The sequence below is a fragment of the Brachyhypopomus gauderio genome, chromosome 8, assembly GCF_052324685.1.
Source record: "Brachyhypopomus gauderio isolate BG-103 chromosome 8, BGAUD_0.2, whole genome shotgun sequence".
Classification (NCBI taxonomy): Eukaryota; Metazoa; Chordata; class Actinopteri; order Gymnotiformes; family Hypopomidae; genus Brachyhypopomus; species Brachyhypopomus gauderio.
Window position 1 is genome coordinate 15,238,705 of NC_135218.1, and position 20,354 is coordinate 15,259,058.

The following is a 20,354-nucleotide window of genomic DNA, read 5'->3' on the forward strand; positions in this document are numbered from 1 at the left end:
AACAGGGGTATTTTTTTTTCTTAACATAAGTACAAGCACACATGCACACAAACACACACACGCAGACACGCGTGCACAAACACATCACTCTCACACACATAGATACACAGCCCATGTATGTATGTGATGCGAATCATCATGTTTGCAGAGACAATAGGCCAGTCAGTGGTGTGTGTTTGTATCTGAGCACAGAGGGATGACTGCTCGACACAGACACTCTGGAGCTTCCGTGTCCAAATAGCTAATTATTTGCTACTTGCTAAACAGTCTCAGTACTCATAGGGATTATATGAATGTAAATATTTGCAATAGTTAACCTTATTTACATATGCAAATTTAAGCTTGGAGGAAGGGTGGGGCTCAGACACCAGACCTTGCTGATGAGCTTTCTGGAGGCATCGTGGCCCTTAATTTAGCAACACAACGAAGGGGTGGAGCCTACCTGATGATCCTTGTGAAGAGCCTGTGATGATGTGGTTTTGAATATGAACAGAGCTTAACAGAGGACCAGTTGTGATGATGTGGTTTTGAATATGAAGGGAGGAGCTTAACAGAGGACCAGTTGTGATGATGTGGTTTTGAATATGAAGGAAGGAGCTTAACAGATGACCAGTTGTGATGATGTGGTTTTGAATATGAAGAGAGTGGGCGGGGCCCTACGCGAGGCTCTGATGGTTTGGCACAGGATATTTGACATCTTGTCCTGTCTATATTTACAGCCATTAATTGTTTAAAATAAAATTAAAATTATGACACAGTAAGTTTGTATAAACATGACCAAATATAAATCAAACATATATAAATTTAGAAATATTGATAATTCAATAATTAAACAGGCATTTAATCAGTAATCTACAAAATATGAGACCAACTCCAGTTTATGAGAAATTTTTTTCATTACCATGGTACTTCATATATTAGCCTTTATGTAGGATTTTCAAATTCAGGTTACAATGATTAATCTAATGAGAAAAAAAGAATTTCATTAAGCTCCTTATTCAGATTTATTTCACAACCACATGTAAAGTATTAAAGAAACACATTTAAATATTTTAACAGATGTTTCAGTGAGGGAACAACTTAAAGCTTTGGAAAATTGTAACACTAAAGTGTGCCCTTAATTTGTAATTGATGGCATGTTACAGTGCATTAGGAATTAACAAAGACTAATTTGTTCCCATTTGAACAAGTATGTTTCTGCTGAAAGCAAATTAAACAAATTATATCTTATTATGTCTTATTAGTAAGCTATTTTTAATTTGAATCTTCACTCTGGAACCTGAAAAACAGGTTCAGATTTGACCAGGAAACAGTTACTGGTGAATTCAACTCTTTGAGAATACATTGATGTGCAAAGGCAGAACAACCCAACTCAAACACATGCAGACACTGATCAACTTCTGAAGATACAAGCATAAAGAATTATGCTTCCTGGGACACATAGTCTTCAGTATCACTAAGCCATGTTCATTGTCGTGGATTTAATTTCTAGTCTGTGGTACAGTTCTGAGATCTGTTGCATACTGGTTTTCACAGTGAGGTTTTCTATTGCTCTGTGTGCCACTTTCTTGAATCCTTCTGCACTTCGTAACACAGCCTCCTGGAGAATGCCCCCACCCCCAAAAAACGTCCTCACTCCGGCATCTAGCTGCCTCTAGATCTCTTCCAGCCTTCCCCAGTGATGTGGCATGGTGCGTCAAATCACCAACATGAATGCTGCCTGAAGACCACTGGACAGGAAACAAGTCTGACTTTACAGACATCTGCTCTGTGAGGACATGCGTGATTTGGGAAATATTCATCTATTAGCTGCCCAGAGGAAGAAAAGCTTTTCATTCACAAGCAGATGAAACACTACCCAGTCTGCTATAATAGCTCTTGGGATCTCAAGGCAACCAAATAACTTCTTGGGAGAGGCAGAATGAGGAATAATAGGTGGAATAACTTGCAGCCAATACGTGGAATCATTTGGGGTTTTTTTAATTATCATTTATGCACTTGATGAAAAAAACTATTTATATAAAAAACCTTAAAAAAAACTCAAGATTGTGAAAAGCTATTACTCCAATTTACACAGACAACAAAGGAAAAGCACTTCTTTCTCGTCTTTCACCGAAAGCTCGAGTTTGAAAAATGAGCTTCGTACGCCCTCGTGTGGCCAAGGCAAGAATAGAACACAAACCGAAATCTGTTCATCGTTGCCGGGCAACGAAAGAGCGCGCGGAAGTAACAAATGTAACTTTAGGTGAACGCTGCAGGTGTTTGCTCCGATGCAAGGCTGCGCGAGCTGGCTCAGCTGTTTCAGATATATTTCCTTCTCCCTTTTATTGCCACAAACATATCAGCAAGGATGGCAGCCTCAGGTAAAACCAAAGAAAAGGACCCCGTGGATATAGTTCAACAAAATGCAATTCATGTGGAGACAATAATGAAGGAGCGGAGGAGTCAGAAACTGTACACCCAGTTCAGCGTCAACCCTTTGAAGAAGAGTGAGTATAGTTTAGAATTGTGTATAATATAGGAAAGTATATTGGTATAGTATAGCACGGACAGGTTTTGCTAGCACCACAGACTAGATTTGCAAACAATTGTTAAGCCATTAGACATACACATCAGTCAAGTGTATTCTGCAGTGATGGATTTGATAAGAGCCCAGATGCAGGTGAAGTCAGTAGCTGTGTGGGTCTGACTGAGCGGCTGGTGTTTAGAAGTCAATCACCGCTTGCAACATAGAATGTGAATCAATAGTGACAGTAATAATGCTTCATTAATCTTTCAGTGCATCTTTTGACTGATAAACCCATGTCATGGAAAATGCATGAGGAGGTCGAGGAGGACCGTAAGTGTTTTAAGGAAATTTACACTTAATTTTTTTTTTTATGATGTAATTTGCTGCAAGTTACAGAATTTAAGATAGTCAATGCAATGAATTTCTTTTAGATGTTTTTTTTATTTGTAGTTGTTGTTGTTGATGATGTTGTTGATGTTTTTTTTTAAGATTCATATATTTGGTAACCACCACAGTTCATACTCTGAACAAAAACAAAATCTGAGATTGGAGACTTGTTTGGGCGATATTCTGATTGTTTGAGTAGGAGCGTTATTTGTTGATCCTTCATGAAAAGAGCTTTATGAGAAAAAAAATCACCAAAAGGATCTACCTCAGAATCAAGCACTCTCTAAACGTATCTCTCCGCACGTCCACGGCTTCCGTTGCATTATCTTCTCATTGCTGCTTATCTAGCACAGAGATAGAACGACAGAGGGGAGTAATTTTAGACCTGCCTTATTTCTGTCATGGACCATGACAGCACTGGGACCTGTGATCTGCTGGTTGTGGCCAAAGTTACACCTCTGCCACGGCTCTTGCATCATGATATTTGGAATTCTCTAAATATTACTGTGTTGATTCCTTAGACCACAGAGAACCCAGAGGCACACCACCCAGCCATGCAGGACAATGGGCTTCTTAAATAGAAACAAGAAAGCGCATTAAAATTCTGAAAAGTTAATTTCCTTGAGATAATTTATATGTTACTTTCCTCAGTTAATTTTTCTATGATATTTTGGGTAATTCATTTTTTTCCTTGCCAGCTGGTTTCCTAAAGGCCATTCACAGCGCCAATTTAGAACCAACAAAGAAGTACACTCACCCCATGACTGAGGCCCAGGAAATTGGCTGGATCTCCACCCCTCTGGTAGGGTTCTGGGAGTGTCATCTAGAAATAAGACTGTAAATACAACCGAGCTGAGTTTGATGCCCATGTAGTTCCATGAATAGAAAGACATCTTGAATAAAAATAGTTGTCACCACCAGCAGATGGATAATACAGGTAACATCCTATTTCATTATTATGTAAATAACAATATGAGGTCATTCCCAACAGTGTCTTTCACTACACAGATTGATCCCAGATAAATGTGCGATCGTTCTTCTTCATGATAGTGATCTAGCAATGTTTTTACATTTCAGATCGTTTCAGATCGCACAGACAGAAGACTGAACTTTCCACGCCAGAATTCGGAAATCACCAAATACATGGATGCTGCCTGGCGTCTGAAGGAGCAGACGGAGAATCTTGGGTGAAAGCCACAGGATTGCATCTGTTCTGGAGCTGTTCCTCCCTAGAGTCCTCCAACATGGAGCGCTTAGAAAGAAGAACTTGTCGGTCTATTATTAAACCAAATTACCATATGATTAAGCCGATGTGGAATCATGCAGTTTTCCAGGCATGAATGACAAACTACTTTTGTGGAATATTTTTGAAAAAAAAAAAAAAAAAAACTTAGACTTAGAGTTAGACTGAGTTCAGGCTGTAACTGCCTTGTTACATTAACTGTTTAACAGTGATCATTTTGTTTGAGAAATCAGGTCAAATTGGAATAACACTACATGTATTATTATTAGGATATGCCAACAAATGTTGAGGAATTCTTATGCACATTTACAGTGTGTGGTACCAAAGATGCATGAAGTACCATTAATGTAAAATTTATGGTTTCATGTAACGTTCTGTAAATCTATTAAATGAAGTAATTACTTTTTACAGAATATTTTCTTTTCAGAGTATAGTCCTGTATGGCCTGTGTAATTTGGATTGTTTTTCTATTTTATTCTCTCACTCTTTTTAGGTCATGGAATTCCAGTTTTATAAAGAGTATAAAAATGGTGATTATTGATTGAAACTGTTTTTAGGCAATGTGTTTCTATCTTTAGTATTAATTTTTCTTATCCTTTACAACACAAATTGCAAAGTCTGTGAGAAGGGTCCACCAGTGTCAAAGAGAGCTTAAGAGGTCATTATTTAGATTAATTATAAGGCATTATGCCAGGCAGAAAACGTAAAAATGAATTGATTTCAAATCGAGACAAAATACGATTTCACAGCTAGCAGCTCAATAAGCACTTAAAGATTTCAATTTGGAATTTCAATGTGCTGTGTTCAAAAACCTTTTCTAAAAGCTTTTCTTTCCCCATATCTCTCCTAATACGGATCAGTCATCTGTAGCATTTGTGCCCACTTGTAGAGAGCTGATCAGTGGATCACTGTCAGCTACACTGCAGTTTCACTACAGCTCTGGCCCCCAGAATGGTGGCCAACCATGACTGCTACCATTACCAGACCATTAACTAACCCTGCAGAAATTGTGGCATCTTCATAGATGTGGAGGCTTTCCGCATCTCCAGGCTTTGCCATACACTCAAATCACTCTGAACACGGAGGAAAGACCATCATGCACTTCCTCAACCTTCTCCACAAGCAGAATCAGAATAGGAAGGTGCTGAGTGGAGATGCCCAGGTGTTCGTCTCCATGGCTTTCACATTCGACTCCAACCAGTTGATTGAGCTGTCAGGAGTCCCAGACTGGACCCTGTTCTACTGGATGTTGGAGAACCAGGATGTTGGCCACCATGAAGAGCAGTTGCCAAACACTATTGCTCAAGTAAGGCAAGCTAGGTATCAGGGTGCCATACTGTCTTAAAAGAAAATGGGTGAAAAGAATAATATTTGGTTCCTGGGCATGTGCTAGCAGCAAAAGGATTTGCTGTCAAAGGTGTTTCATGCCTAGTGTCTATCCCACATCACACCTGGTAAATGTGAAATGTGAATGACTCCTCATACCTGGGAAACGTGAGTGACACCTGTCTGGAAAAGCTTGAACAATGGGACAATGCACAGATCTGTGGGAGCGAGATCTTGAATCCGGGCGGCTGCTTTTGTGCCCGTCAGACGGACTGTGGTGGAACGTGCGGATGACAGCCGAGAGCAGCAGGCCACACCAGGAAAGGTAGACCAGCACTGGAGAAATATCAGACCGTCACTGAGCTCAGGGCATCTCACTGGGTGCTGGGATTTATGAAGGGGGTGGCATGGATTTTAATGGCACCATTTGTTCTTGCATTAACAAGAAAATGTTGCTAATGCATCACTGTCGTGAGTGATCATTTAGTGTGGCAGAGGATGATGAGAAGTAGGACCCACCTCAGTTACCTCAGCTTCCCGACATTCACCCTGCTCTGCAGGTGCTTATCTGAGAGACTGGGGGAATTATCCATTGCCATGACAAGCAGACAAGAGAATCAGCACAATCCACGTGTACAGTCATGTGACAAAACATAATTGGTATGGTCATCAACCCCTCAAAACCTAAATTCGGTATAATTTGTCTATTGTTATGAATCAGGACACAGAAGCTGTGGGAGGAGCTCCCTGTGGGGGTCTACAGCATTTTCATCTATACTTCAACCCTCTTTCTGCTGGTTTCTGCTGGTTTGGCTCTCTGAGAAGCTGTAGCTCATGAATCTGCTCATCAATGGCAACAAGAGGCTTCAAAGAGTTGAAAGAATGTGTAGATCTGTAGAGAGGTTGGTCCAGTCGCTAAGGCAAAAACAAGAGACTAGCAGAACTGTTGAGCATTCCTCCGCCTGATGCTGATTCACTGTATTATTGGCCATATATTTTAACTGCTCTGTGATGACTGATGTGAATTATTATTCATGCATTGAAAATATTCATTTATGATAAACAGCATTAACAGGCAAGGCTGACATTTGTTCAAACTGCAATGTGACTGTGAAACTGCATAAAACATTTGAAGACAAAAATCAAACCGTTTTCCCACGTGTGTGTGTGTGTGTGTGTGTGTGTGTGTGTGTGTGTGTGTGTGTGTGTGTGTGTGTTGTGAATTGAGCAGTGTGTTGATCTGCAGGCCTGATCAGATTTGACAGAGGCTAATTTTCCCATTGACCCCACATTGTTGCAGTCTGTATTAAAATATTTGTTGGTTAAAAACATTAGTTGCTCATAACATAGTGTGTGTGACATATTTGCAGTCAGTTGAAATGTTATACAGATCTACTCAACCATCAGCTTTGAGAACTTTCCTCAACCATGAGGGTCACAAAAGGTGAGAGCAAGGTCACACCACGATAGCATTCATGGAACATGAAGCAAAAGAAAATGTTTTATAGGTGAACGAGTCAAACGTTCCATATAACTGCACAGTAAAATAGAGATGAAGCATCTGTATAGTAAAATAAACTGGCCAACTCATGAAGGTGTAATGCGTAGTGCTGTGTGCATGTAGGGTTGGTGCCTGGCTAGGCTGAGGTCATGTGTCCAGGCTGGGACTACAGTCTCTCTCTCCCGCCTCCAGGACCGTCTTGACTACGGGGACAGGAGAGGCACACCTGATGGTGTCCTTGTTCCATTTGCTCCTCCGCGGTAAGACCAAATCCGATTGCCGGGTCAATATAAGCAAAAGTCCTTGACACCACTGGCTTGAGTTTTTAAGACTTAAGCACTAATCACAATATTGAATCCTCCCCAAAAGCACTTTGAGTGCAGCTTCTCTGCACATTCAGAATAGATTGGGCCATCAGAGCAGGAGCACTGGCCTGGAAAACCGGGACCCTGAAGGTCACATTTCAATCAAGCGATACCAATAAGTCTGGAACAAACAGCAGCTAAACATAAAAGCTGACAAATATTCGCCACCCGTATACCTCTTCCCCCGCGGAGCGGAGGGCAGTGTTCTTGGTCCTGATTGGCTTCTTCTGCAGACTATGAAAACAAAAAACAATCAGTGAGCAGTCAATCAAATGCCTCCCTGAACTACACCTGCTGGACTACACCTGCTGGAGAGCTCTGTGATAGACCATTGCAAGTGCCTTCACTGTAAATGCTGTGAGCAAGGGCTTAAATCTGATCAGTCACTGTGACAGACAAAGCAGCTATTACGCTGCCAAACGGTGATATGGAAAACATTTATTTTGCTCCACCAGATATTTTTTGTGTAAAAGTCAGCTTATTCCACTGTCAATCACTCCATAGACCTTCCAAAGTGCACCATCACACGCACAAACGTGCAGACACGCCATTTCAAATGCGTGCACATTTGTCTGCATTGCACTTCCTCAACCAGAGGAATGAGAGGAATTTCTTGTTCACCTGAGATATTGAACTATTAAACCAATAAAAAAGCTATTGTCTCTCTGTCCTTAGATGGCTATACATGTTGATGTCCAGAATTTGCTGACAGTGTCTGAGCACGAACGTCTGCTCACACGAAAGATCTCAGATGAGGAAGGAAGAATGATAAAAAAACATGAAGACATCTGTTACAACGATGAGATTCTCATCGTCAAGTCCGACCTGGTGGAAAAAGAATGACTATAAAAGAATGACAGTAAAAGGATGAGTGTAAATGTATGCCTATAAACGCAGGAACTGCCTCTTGGGCTGTGGCTGAATCTTGGTTCATTCATTGCCAACTATTATCAGGATGCCATTGTGGAGCTGAAAACCAAGGTGGAGGAAGTAAAGAGTGAAAACCAGAAGGTAATGGCGGTTCAAACTTTCAGAGTCTTCAAACAGAACACTCCAACATTTTCTGGTCAGTTAGATACGTGTATGACTCTTCATCCTTTGTAAATCATTGTTTTTTTGTGTAGTACAAATACATAATTCAGAAGGTGTTAAGCAGTGCCCCTCCATCTATTTCCACACCATCAGGTCCTGAAGGCGTAGAAGTGTAAATGTGGTGGTTCCGCTAGTAAGCTACACGATTTGGGCGAGACTAGATGAGAAGAATCAACACACACAAACAGTTTGGCAAATTTGCAGAATTTCACCAGAGACACGTTTCATTTATGTCCTCTCAACTGAGATTTGAGGAAACGCAAAACTGCAGCTTCTTCATTCAGAAGCCACTTGAGCGCCCGGGTCAGTCCCAGCGCAGGGACAGTGCAGAACTCCCCACCTCTCACACGTTTCCCCGCCTGCCCCCCGGCATGGGCGAAGCGGCTGGTGACGGAGGTACCGGCGTTAGGAGGAGCACCAGTCCCAGGGCCGCCAGGTGCAGGTGGAGTATGAGAAGGTGTCCCGGGGCGTGGAGATGAGGGACCACCCTGAGGAGCTCACGCCCTGTTACAGGAGATGGGTCTGGCGCTGGTGTTGGTTCAGTGCGCGTGTGTTTCTAGAACTATGGCTAATGGCTTACAGTGCGCAGCATCCACAGACAGGGTCTGTGTGCATGCGTGGGTCTTCATGCGGGGGAGGCCGGTCTCATGAAGCAGCCCAAATCAGGGCATGAAGGCAGTGGGCCTAAAGCACACGGCCAGTCTCTCCCGCTGTGACACTGATTGGAAGAGAGGAGACAGATTAATCAAGGGAACGCTGGCGTAAGGCCGAGGACACCGCCACTGCCGTGAAAGAAACGCAACGTCGGGTCCATCAGTCTGAAACAGCAGGAGAGACTGAGTGATGAAGAGCTACACATAATCACCTTATTATTCCACTCGCCCGCCCCTGCTGAAGTCATCTTTTTGGGCCAACCTGGCAGCAGCGCGACCTTTAATGGAGGAGGCCACGTTTGGATGAAGCGGGATGATTCTGGGGAACTCAGAGTTAAGTTTTTCGTTTGAGCCGTCAAGACGGATTGACCATTGTGTTTTCCTGTGTGCCTCCCTCTTCTATTTTGAATCATTCCATCTTGCCTCTGTGTGTTTTCTGGTGTTAAACAGGTTCGTTCTTTATCTTTTTATCACCTTGGCGACATTTTCCTTTTCCTGTGCCCGACAAGCTGGCTTTTCTTCTTTGTGTTCCCTCTGCTTTGTCCCTCCCTCCCTCCCTTTGGGATGCATGCAGTTAATGGACTAGCCAGTACTCTTCAGAGCCACGTAGGCACCTATACCACCAACCACCCCCCCTCCTCCATTTCTCTTTATCTCCCTCACACACACACACACACACACACACACACACACACACTATCAGGAGTAGTCTCACACCCAGGCAGTTTGAGGAGATGAAGACACAGATAGCGGAGGATACGGACGGTGAGATGCACGCGCCAGGTCTGAGCTATGAGAGATGGCTGAAGCAGGAGTGAGAGACCAGACTGAAGGGGACATACGCGTCAGGAAAGAAGGTAAGACACTGCTTATCTGACTTTGAAGGGGACTTGAATGGCTTCGCAAATGCCCCATATAATCCATTTAACTATTTGCCAGTTATTAAATAATGCACGCATGTACGCATAAACAGACTTCGCTTTTGGATACTTATGCACCTGAAGTACCCTGCATTATGATTATAGCCTATCAAAATGCCAGATTTAGTATAAACCCATCTGATGTTTGAATCTCCACGCAGCAGGACTCTTGCATAGCTGTAGGTGATTTATCACTCCAAACACTTCAAAGTAAAAGTTAATGAAGTCGGTCATATTTATTGTCTCTCCCTCTCTTTGTATAGGTCAGTAGCCCACAGAAGAAAACTGATGACAGGAACATGGAGGGCAGGGCATAGCACAGCAGAAACTGCAGGCACTCAAATCCCTGCAGAAAGACCTCAAAAGAGAGAGGAGACCGTTTAGGACAAGATGCAATTTAGAATGGGGGGCAGCATAATCAGTAAGACACAAATGTATTATCTACCACTGTTAGCACTGCTTTGAAACTGCTACATCCACAGCAATACTAGCAGTGGCAGATACATGTGGTCCCTTTTCAGTAATTACAGGTAGAAACCTTGAGCCTGCCCTAGATTTGGCTCCAGATCCACTGGGTGACCATGTGCTTTCACACAAGGCCGGGCCAAGGTGACTCGAGAAGTGTCGCTCACGAGTGGACCAGCAGCAGGCCTGCAACTAATGAATAATCACACACCGCCCACATGACTCATCTCGCACGCCCGTTTTAATATTCTCCCGCTCTCGCGCTCACTCGCTCACACAGATAACAGGACACAGCGGACCCGAGTCTTTTCATTTCTCTTCTCCCTCTCCCTGTCTTCCCGCATCCCCTTTGACTGTGCACATCTGTGATCTCGCGCCTCTCTCCCCAGTATCAAGCACAATGCTCACGGTGAATAATAATGACCGACACAAGCTTGTTGTTCTAACGCAACTGACATGCCACACACTTCGGGCGTTTCATCTTGCCTTGAAAGAGGACGCACTTTTCATGACGAGAACTCGCGCTGTAAGAGGCGGCTCAAACGGTGCTGCTCACTTCAGACTTGCTCCCTTTGAGCGGCACTGCCTTACTGCAATCAGGAATTTGCTTGGTCTTTTAAATAGTACAAATGCCCTATCAGATTAAACTTGGCCAGCATAATTTCTAGGGCCTAATTGGATTGGTAGAGGGAAAAAAGCAGACATAAAATAGCCTTTAATAGGAGATTTTTTCATGTTTCGTACTGGTGTAAGCAGATATGCAGTATGATTTGATTTGAGTGTGGTCATGATGTGTTGTGTCAAACACAATAACAATGGTCTTAAATGTGTGCGATAGCTAGTTAGATTGAGGGTTTGAAAATAGTGAACTCTACCTCGATTGCTATGAAGTTCAACTCTGATATCCTGAGGGGTTTGACCAAACGCAGCTTTGCAGGAGATCCAGTGATCACATGAAGAATCAAGAAGTGGAAATTTGCGATGGATTCCGAAAATCAAAGAGTTGCAAAAGCAGAATAAACCTCACATAGAGATGCACCAGACAAACGATCAAACTCAAGGTGGACCACATGGCCTGCAAACCAATGAGAGGACAATTTAAAAGCACAAATACTCGATCAATTTCAGCAGAAATGTGATCAAAGGCCAACTGGAGCATTACTTATTCCTGCTGAAAAACAATATGTGATGCATATAGTTCAGAGACATTTAGATACTGTACAAATGGCACAGTCTACATACATTATATTTAGGTCTACCCATATCTCATGTGGCATTAGTCCATGACAGAAGCGCAGCACCAGTATTGGCTGCACATTGACAGAAAACAGGCTTCTACAAAATGTAGTGTGTCACATCAAGCCGTAGCAATTAGAATACAAATGAATGCAGGGAAGATGGGACAGATCAGCACTAACCTGGGTGGGAGAGAGAGAGAGAGAGAGAGAGAGAGAGAGAGAGAGAGAGAGAGAGAGAGAGAGAGAGAGAGAGAGAGAGAGAGAGAGAGAGACAGAGAGAAAGAAAGAAATCGATGGCTGCTCCGTTTCCTTCCCTGTAGGTGGAGGAGCTGAACACTTTCCACAAAAAAAGGAAAGAGTGCTCAGGAGGCCACCGTGTCTAAGACCAGGCTCACACTCAGCACTACTGCCTTGGAGATGCACGGGGAGATACTGATACAGGCCCGCTGCAGAGACAGCTCTGAAATGTGACCGTCTGTCACACACACACACACACACACACACACACACACACACACACACACGGTTTGTTTTACCTCTCCACTCCCTCTCCACGTTCAAGTGTGCAGCGTGGAGGCCCTCGTGTGCATGGTGCTGCTCCAGGAGCCCAGAAAACCAGACAACATCTGAGCACACCAGCACTATGCCCAGTAGGGTGACGTGGTCAATATCCCCAAATGATGGAGTGGTCAGTAGAACATTAGAACAGGTAACCCCTCATGAACAGAATGGCGAGTCTATAAGGGGTGAGTTCAGTTTAATTTATTTCTAACATTACTTCCAGTAGAAAAAATAATAATAATTTGATTTTAAGATAGAGCCAGGAATAAAATATTGACCCATGTCCTACATTCCTAATTTGTACTGACATCAATAATAAAAAGGCATCTCTCTCAACCTGTACATTTGTGCCACATTTAGTAGCCACCTTAAAGCCCCAGAGTTTATTGCAGCCTACTTTATTGAGAGGATGTCATTATATGGAAAACGAGAATGTGTGTTCCTGACCATCTAACTGTGTGTGTGTGTGTGTGTGTGTGTGTGTGCGCGCGCGCGCGCCCCTACCCCTGTGTGTAGGAGAACGGCACTCTGATTGGAGAGTAATGATTTGAGAAATTATCTAAAGGTTGTGTGGGCTGGAGAGGTAAGAGAAAACCATAGACATGGAAACGATTTGTGAAACATGACCTGGGATAGATTGTTATATACACTGAACAGACTATTAGATTATGACTGTGTAGAATGTGAGCATAAGGGTTAACTTTGTTGAAACCTGGAATATGCTGTATATGGCAAATGAGAAGCACCCTTACCTGACCTGTTAGCTTAGTGGGGTGTGGAGGCAAGGGGCTTTACATTCTGGTGAGTGAGGATGCAGGCGACCTGCACAGCAGCAGAGAGACTGTCCCATTAAACGCTAGAATGAACATGTGTAGCTGATACGTGGTGTGTGCCAACAAAAACAACAACAAAGACGAAGACAGTCTGTCTGTCTGTCTGTCTATCTGTCCGACAGACAGGCAGACCGACCAGTGAGTGAGTGCGTGTGTGGGATTAATATCGAAGGGAATCACATTTCATTGTTACTTCACTTCTGTTCTAGTTGACATTTTCCCAGCCACTGAGTGTCGCTATTTTGAGATCAATTACACAACTATTGTTTGTAGGAAAAACGTAGTTTTAATAAGAGTGTCTTTCCAAAAAAACGACATTCTTAAAATGAATTAAGAAATAAATAATGAGTGCTGTCTTTGCCTGCATTACTCCCTATAAACATATAAAGGTACAAGCCTTACTGATATTACAGGTTGGTTTAAAAGCAGGTATAACAGGATGAAATAGTAGTATCCGTTCATAGACGTGTTCTCGTCCCACCCAGGCGCCACAGTACTCTAGTTCAAATGCACGAACGAGGAAGTTCATTTTAAGTTTATATTTTGTGATTTTCTCTGACAGCGAGCAAAACATTGCTCATTAATTTTATCATTACCCCCAGTAATAATAAACCACACTTATGGAAATATATCCTACCTGGCTTGACTATTATCTGCTATCCGGTAAATCTGCTAGTGTTTAATGACGTAGGTAACGCAGAAAAGTAACACAGTCATCATCCTCCCTTCCAAATATCACTTTACCCCTCAAACCACGAGCCCTACCCCGTCACCCCGCCGGAGTCCCCGCGGAACCGCGGGAGGTGCTGACGCGCCCGAACCTGCGCGGAGCGACCAGAACAGACCACACCCCCGAACCGGGCTGAAGTCCGGGAGGAACCAGGCACATGCACCTGCAACGCCATCCGGGATAGCAGAAGGATGCGGTGGATTTGAGTCCGTGGGTTATTAACTGGGATGACACGGAGAGGCGTCACGCCGTTTATTGGGTCCAAGCGACGGCGGTAAGCGGCGCGTGTGAAGCCGAACCGAAGCGCGGTTGTCCGGGACAGAATGTAGCCCATCATCCCAGGTAAGAACCCAAGGATACCTCACACCGGGAAGGGCTCAGAGCTTCTCACGATCACATTAACTGACTTACAAGTTCTGCTTAAGATTAAACACGCATGTAGAATAATAGAAAATAAAAAGATGCAACTTTGTTTCTGAGCTTTACTTTGCTGGCTTGTGATCCTTATACGAATTGTGATCCATAATAAAGTTCGGAGGGAATAATAAGTCATTGGGATGGTTTGTGAAGGTAGCTTAACCTGTCCGGTAAGCAATGTGTTTCGTTTGATTTGTGTTTTCGTTTGAAGTTCTTTCCTTTATCTATTATAATGTATAGCTCGAGTACGTTAGGGACAATTTAGTCGCACGGAACGGCTTATTTTCTCCACGTACCTGCTGACGCATTGAATGTGGATACTGGACAAGGGCTTGTTTTCTATTTGGAAAAGCAGGCAACAACAGTACTTTGGTTCACGTCGTGATGTCAACTTAACCTTTAAACCACGTTATTGATTGTAAAACACATGGTATACAGTCAATTACTTCACATACAGACAATATAGTGACATAACACGTTTTTGCATCAGAAATAGAAACAAGCTATATAAAGTGCTTTAAAGTAAAAATATAAAAAGCTGACTACACAAAGTGCACACGCAGTGATTTCAGCTGCACAGAAGACGACGTTAACATATGTGAACATCCTATTTGGCCTGCTAAGATTCTGACAGATGCATTTGAAAACCAATAAAGGTTTAGTGATGAAAACATCAAAACGTGTTTGCTCTTGAACCCTCAGTCACACACAGGCAGCTCATCTGGAGCTCACGCTTTTCATGTCTCGTGGCAACACTTCTGCACAAACAATCGTCGCACCACATGCAACGCCGTGCTTTTGTGATGCCACAGTTTTTCCATACGACGGAAACACAGACCGAGCTGCCTCGTGAGTGAGAGGGCGTGCAGGTGTCTAACCTGGCTGGAGACTATCACACAGATGGAGGTCAGGGTGGAGTATGGTACAGAGGGAAACCTGGATGGCTGCCCTGTTCGGGATCAGGTTCTGGTCCTTGTGTTCGGTGCTCCTGGCCTGGAGAGAAGACCTGCACCCTCGCTGGGCTGAGGCAGGAAGTGGGGGGAGGGCTGAGCCGGTTTCTTTTCGTCAGCAGTGTGAGGCTGGGCGGACGCGCATGTTAATTGGTGATTTAATTAGTCCTTAAATATTGCAGCTGGGCTCAATAGCAGGAGGCCAGCCACTGAAAACTACTGAGTTTACAGGGAATTAAAGACCTAGCCAGACAAAATGAACGAGCATTCAGACTGAAGTACCCCAAAGAATCTCCTAGAAATCGGCCTAGAATGCAAGTCCAGTGTTTAAAATGCTCACTGTGGCATCTGGAGAAGAGCGTGTCAAACTGATAGGGTGACCATGCAGGAAGGACATGGAGACGGTGCGCACAAAGTGTGGCGGCAACAATCTATCATTGTTCATGATATCCTGTTTGTTTTCGACCTCTTCTTTCAGTTTGCTTTGCAAGACAGCAGCCAGGTGAAAAGAGGCGGGAGAATAATAGCGTGCGTGGGACAAAGCAGGGTCCCGGAGCGAAAGAGTGCAAAACAACGGCAGACATAGGTGAGGCTGCAGACAATAAAAGCCGAGTGTGTGAAATGGAGAGCAGGCAACTGGAGAGAAGGGGGAGGGAACGGGAGGAGCTTTGATTTCCAAACAGACTGAACCTGGCCGGCCCGGAGAACGCTAATGCAATTCGAATGTGTGAGCGAGGGTTAGTGGGCCCGAAGAAAGAACGATAGGGCGGACAAGAGAAAGAGAAGGAGAGATTAAGGGAGGGACTCGGGAGACGTACAGCCTGTCTGGCTGTGTAATGCATGCGAAGGTGTGAGTGAAGCCCCTGTGCTGGGTTTGTTCCCGGGGTTACGCCTGACTGTAACCTGAGCCACGTGTGCTGGCTGATAACCCGTGGATTAAGGTGAGCTTTGGCAGTGTGAGGAAGCACGGTCTTATCGCTGTGTCCCTCTACCTCGGGAGACTTGTACTGCATTATTCAAAACTGTAATTATCATGTTCTTGGTTTTCAGGTACGTCGTGATATTTTTTTTTGGAGACAAAATTGCTGCGTACTCATAGGGAAAGTGACAACTTCCAGATTTCTGCATGCTGTAGTTCCCGCATCATATCAGAATGTCAAAGATCTCACAAATGTTACTCCCTTTACTCAGGTTCGATTAAATAGGTCATGTCTGTATTATCCGACGCATGTACAGTGTCTCATCGGTTCTCTTAATAGCATGCGACAAGTCTTGCCTGTCCAAAAGGTTAACGGAGCTGGCCAAGCTCTTTCACCGGCTCCTTCTGCTCCCGTCAGACGTCCACCCCTGTTACAGGGCAGCGAGGAGTTGGTCTCACCCAGGAGGAGGACACCAAGAAGACTTCCTTCATTGTTACTGTCTGGCAGGCCGGCGGCGGATAAACAAGGCATCAGCTGTTGCGTGGTGACCAAACTCAAGACAAGAGCACGCGTTATGAATGCTTCCTATTCAGACCCACGCTGCACAGCAGTATAGACTCTGACACCAAAGCATAATGCCCACTACATGTCCAGAGTCTGATGCAACACCCTCACCAGGTTTGGAACACACCTGGCAGCTAGGGTGGTGCAAGAGAAGTGAAGAGAGTCTTGCAGTTAGACATTGTCAAAGAAACCCAGATACCTGGTCCAAACTCACCTAGGAGCTCAGGACAGCGTCCTAGTATAGGATTAGAGTTTTGGATATGTCATCTCCTAATTGACATGCATCTTTTATGCTTATTGTATTTGCAAGGATCGTTGTATCATCACTGTTAAAACATCGTCTTGTCAATGAGTAATGCACACATACTGTAGTCGAGGCATTTCTGCTGATGCGTTTACAGTAGAGGGCCAGCTTGCTCCACTACGCTCACTCCCCTTCATAAAGGTTTGGACTAAGGTCTGCATGGCCGTTCCATCTGTCTGCAACACATGTGATTTGTCACTCTGAATCAGACTGGCCCATGCTGTTTACATTACAGGCCACTTTTCTGGCTTTTTAGTACTTTGTAGTTATCAGTTAATCCCGTGTTGTGTATGAACATGATCTAACGCCAAAGAATGCACTACTGGCCTCGGAGAATCTCCTTTGAAATGGGATGCCTAATGAAGAACAACCCTTTTAGGGATTTTTGGCTGATAAGAGTTAAGCAGCAATATGTTCATAAGAAAACTGATTTATTTTCTTATCGTTAATGTCCTGAAGACATACCATCAGAGAACCTAAAGCTAAGCAGATCAAATTGGTTTCCAAAGCCAGTGGTGCAATGACTGTGTTTTTCCATCCTAGTCACTAGAGGAAAATGTATTAGCACTTCTGCGTCTCTCCCAGAACCCACTGGTGCAACACAACTAATCAGGCCTGCCTGCTTCTGTGCCTAGATATTCTCATTAAAGAAGCGTCATCTATTTTCTAACACACCTCCACCGTTACCTGTCCTACTGATTAAGGACCATGTTCCCACTTCGATCCTGATTTTAGCTTTATTTCATATCTGCCCTCCCCTCCCATTTACTGTGCCCTATTTCAACGCACTGCATGACACTGACAAGAGGCTCCAGTCTGTGGGGACTTAATTAACAAAGTGTCACACATGCTCATGCTAAACCACGCGGCCATTTCAACCGGAGTCAACAAACAGGAAAAACAACCCATGAGTGTTTTGTGTTGAGAGTGTCTCGCAGCGCCAGAGAGCCCCTCTCCCTTCCTGTCTGCCCCGCCAGCCGGTACCTACTCCACCGTTTCAGGGTAGACGGCAGAGGACAGCAGTCCGCTCATGGCTGTGTGTTCTGGTGAAGCCACTGACAGGATTGTAAAGACAAGCTGTGGGTGCCACAACCTTGAGGCCTGCGGTGACTACACGGACAGGCCATCGATAAAGGGATTAACACATCAGCGTATAAGTGGGAGGGAATTTCTTACACGCTACACACACCCTCCACACATATGCATTCTCTCAACACATGCATTTTCACAGTGCACAGTCACCAGCAAGTCACAACAGAGGTGTTGTGTCTTGCCAGCGACTTAGAAGGATTACAGAAGAACAGTCTGAATTTCCCTTGGGAAAGCTTAACACCAGATGTGTGACAGCGTCTTTTGCTTGTTGCTTTGCCCGGTCTTGGTTGAGTTTAATTAGCATTTGATTGAAAAGTAATGAGAGGTTTTGTAGGTGCTTTCTCATTTTGGAATGTTTGACCCAGCATACTGTGTAATAAGTGTTTTCTTAAATGATTAAACCTTTCATGCTTGTATTTGCTGTGAATAAAAATTCCATAATGCATTAGGCCTGGGATTATTAGTAAGCTGTCTTTTGTACATTACAATTTAAGTCAGACTTCCAAAGGTCTCTTTCCTTACTCTGTGGCAGGTATTTCTCCCCATCACTGACATCAGAAGCATTCCAGAACCTTCTTTAGCAGCTGGGTGTGGAGCACCATGTCAGAGCTGGAGGACTTCCCCCCGGCGAGGGGTCCCCAGCCAGCCGACCCGGCCCGCATACAGCAGGACTTGCTGGAGGAGCAGGTGGAGCTGTGGTGGTTCAGCGAGCCCCGTAAATCCCTGCTGTGCTACTGCGTGTCCGTGGCCCTGATCCTGGGCTGTGGCCTGGGCGGCGTGGGTCTCCTCTCCACCACCACCAGCCTGTCGAGCGAGTGGCGGCTGGGCGCCGGTACCGCCCTGTGTCTGCTGGCGCTGGCCGTGCTCCTGAAGCAGCTCCTAAGCTCCGCCGTGCAGGACATGAACTGCGTTCGCAGCCGGCGTCGCATTGACGTTCTGAAGAGCGGCGGCCTGTCGGACGTGCTGGTGGTGCTGGTCACGGGCCTGGCGCTGCTCGTGTGTGGGGCCGTGTTGCTGGACGTGGCCCTGGCTTACCACATGCCCAAACCGGGCTGGGCTCTGAACGACATGTTCATATCGGGGGTGGCGCTGCTGGCCGGTGGGGGGTTCACGGTGCTGGCGGTGGGCGTGTATTCGGCCGTGGTTTTCCTCTCGGAGAGGGCGAGGCCTGAACCGAGCTTGAGGGACAGGGTGGCGGGGGTCTTCACGGTTTCGGGACAGATGCGGGCGAGGAGAGAAACCACATCGAGCCTGGCACAGCTCATTTGACCGCGTGGCTGCGTGTGGCAGAATGTACTGGAGCTTTATATAACAGTGTGGACACAAGCACACGTAGTGGTACACGCAGTGGCACACGCAGTAACACACGCAGTAACACATGGACGGGTCTGTACCAGACTTTTTTTCTCTTTAGACCACATGCCTGCAAGAGAGGATCAATTGTGAAACACAGCCACTAATTAACATTTTGCACAATAGACTCTGATTGATTGAGGAATATATGTAAGTTCCAAGCCTGGAGGAAAACACCTGACTTACTATATGTATCTTCTCATCTCCATCTCTGACATTTCTAATGAGATGTGTATTGAACTTGCTGTCATGTTGAACGTGATATGAAGCGTGATATTATGGACTTATAAGGTTCAAGTCTTTACTATGATTTACTGTTAAGTTTCATCCAACAAAAAGATCAATGAAAAGGCACTGATGGGGTTTAAATTATGAATTATTTTTAGGTAAAACATACAGTACTCACAACACAACCTCTGCCTTCCTGCATCAATGAGCCTTACCAGAACATCACAGTGGATCGTGTGTGACCTTCACACTCTTATTTATGGGAGCGAGAGAGACTCGTGCCAAGTGGAGGGTCCGTGTGGACCTTGCTTGTCAGAGCTGTTTCGGTTGTGTGACAGGATGCGTCCTCCATGTCGGTTTGCATGTGTGTGATTTTATACTCTGTGCAAACGGTTTCTCCATCAATTGAGGCAGAGTTAAGGCCAAAGTGTCCTCTATACCTCTTCTTTAGGATTAGGAGACCAAACAGAGGCAGTGTGAGTATATTTATGACCCTAGACTTTTGAACTAGCTTCGATTTCTGTGAGCTGGTAAAAAAAAAAAGCACAGATGGCAAAGGTTTGGAATTTGGCTAAACACGTTGACAGTTTTATGTGTTTGAGCAGACCTTTTGTTTTGCACATGATGATTCTCTTAGCCAGTGTCAAACTCGGGAGAGTGGCATAGCACACTTCTTCACAGCCAAAGGGCTCGAGAGGTGTGA

General features: G+C 44.6%; 2 protein-coding genes and 1 long non-coding RNA gene across 6 annotated transcripts; 2 read left to right on the top strand and 1 right to left on the bottom strand.

The window, feature by feature from the left end:
* Nucleotides 1-2,347: 2,347 nt before the first annotated feature.
* Nucleotides 2,348-13,980, bottom strand: LOC143521683 (uncharacterized). 2 transcript variants are annotated; one of them, XR_013132809.1, is made up of 6 exons: nt 13,731-13,980; nt 13,013-13,082; nt 11,337-12,174; nt 3,654-3,731; nt 3,162-3,468; nt 2,348-2,477 (listed from the first exon to the last, which is right to left on the bottom strand). It is a non-coding gene; the product is annotated as an uncharacterized LOC143521683 (long non-coding RNA). The 2 variants fall into 2 exon arrangements; XR_013132810.1 differs by lacking the exon at nt 13,013-13,082.
* Nucleotides 2,351-4,631, top strand: cfap144 (cilia and flagella associated protein 144). Its single transcript, XM_077014839.1, has 4 exons — nt 2,351-2,489; nt 2,780-2,839; nt 3,595-3,698; nt 3,974-4,631. The coding sequence occupies exons 1-4, from the start codon at nt 2,351-2,353 to the stop codon at nt 4,085-4,087; spliced, it is 417 nt and encodes a 138-aa protein (XP_076870954.1). The 3' UTR covers nt 4,088-4,631.
* tmem125a (transmembrane protein 125a) lies at nt 13,810-20,243 on the top strand. 3 transcript variants are annotated; one of them, XM_077014838.1, is made up of 3 exons: nt 13,810-14,165; nt 15,669-15,776; nt 18,603-20,243. In XM_077014838.1, exon 3 carries the CDS (start codon nt 18,671-18,673, stop codon nt 19,337-19,339), a length of 669 nt encoding a protein of 222 aa, XP_076870953.1. In that variant the 5' UTR covers nt 13,810-14,165; nt 15,669-15,776; nt 18,603-18,670; the 3' UTR covers nt 19,340-20,243. The 3 variants fall into 3 exon arrangements, with proteins under 3 accessions (XP_076870953.1, XP_076870951.1, XP_076870950.1); XM_077014836.1 differs by having other exon boundaries at nt 15,669-20,243; XM_077014835.1 differs by lacking the exon at nt 15,669-15,776 and having other exon boundaries at nt 13,813-14,165.
* Nucleotides 20,244-20,354: the final 111 nt, after the last annotated feature.

Coding starts and splice junctions, on each gene's coding strand:
- tmem125a (XM_077014836.1), top strand. CDS start 18,671: ATGTCAGAGCTGGAGGACTTCCCCCCGGCGAGGGGTCCCCAGCCAGCC.
- cfap144 (XM_077014839.1), top strand. CDS start 2,351: ATGGCAGCCTCAGGTAAAACCAAAGAAAAGGACCCCGTGGATATAGTT. Junction 2,840..3,594: donor TGAGGAGGTCGAGGAGGACC/GTAAGTGTTTTA, acceptor TTTCCTTGCCAG/CTGGTTTCCTAAAGGCCATT. Junction 3,699..3,973: donor GCTGGATCTCCACCCCTCTG/GTAGGGTTCTGG, acceptor TTTACATTTCAG/ATCGTTTCAGATCGCACAGA.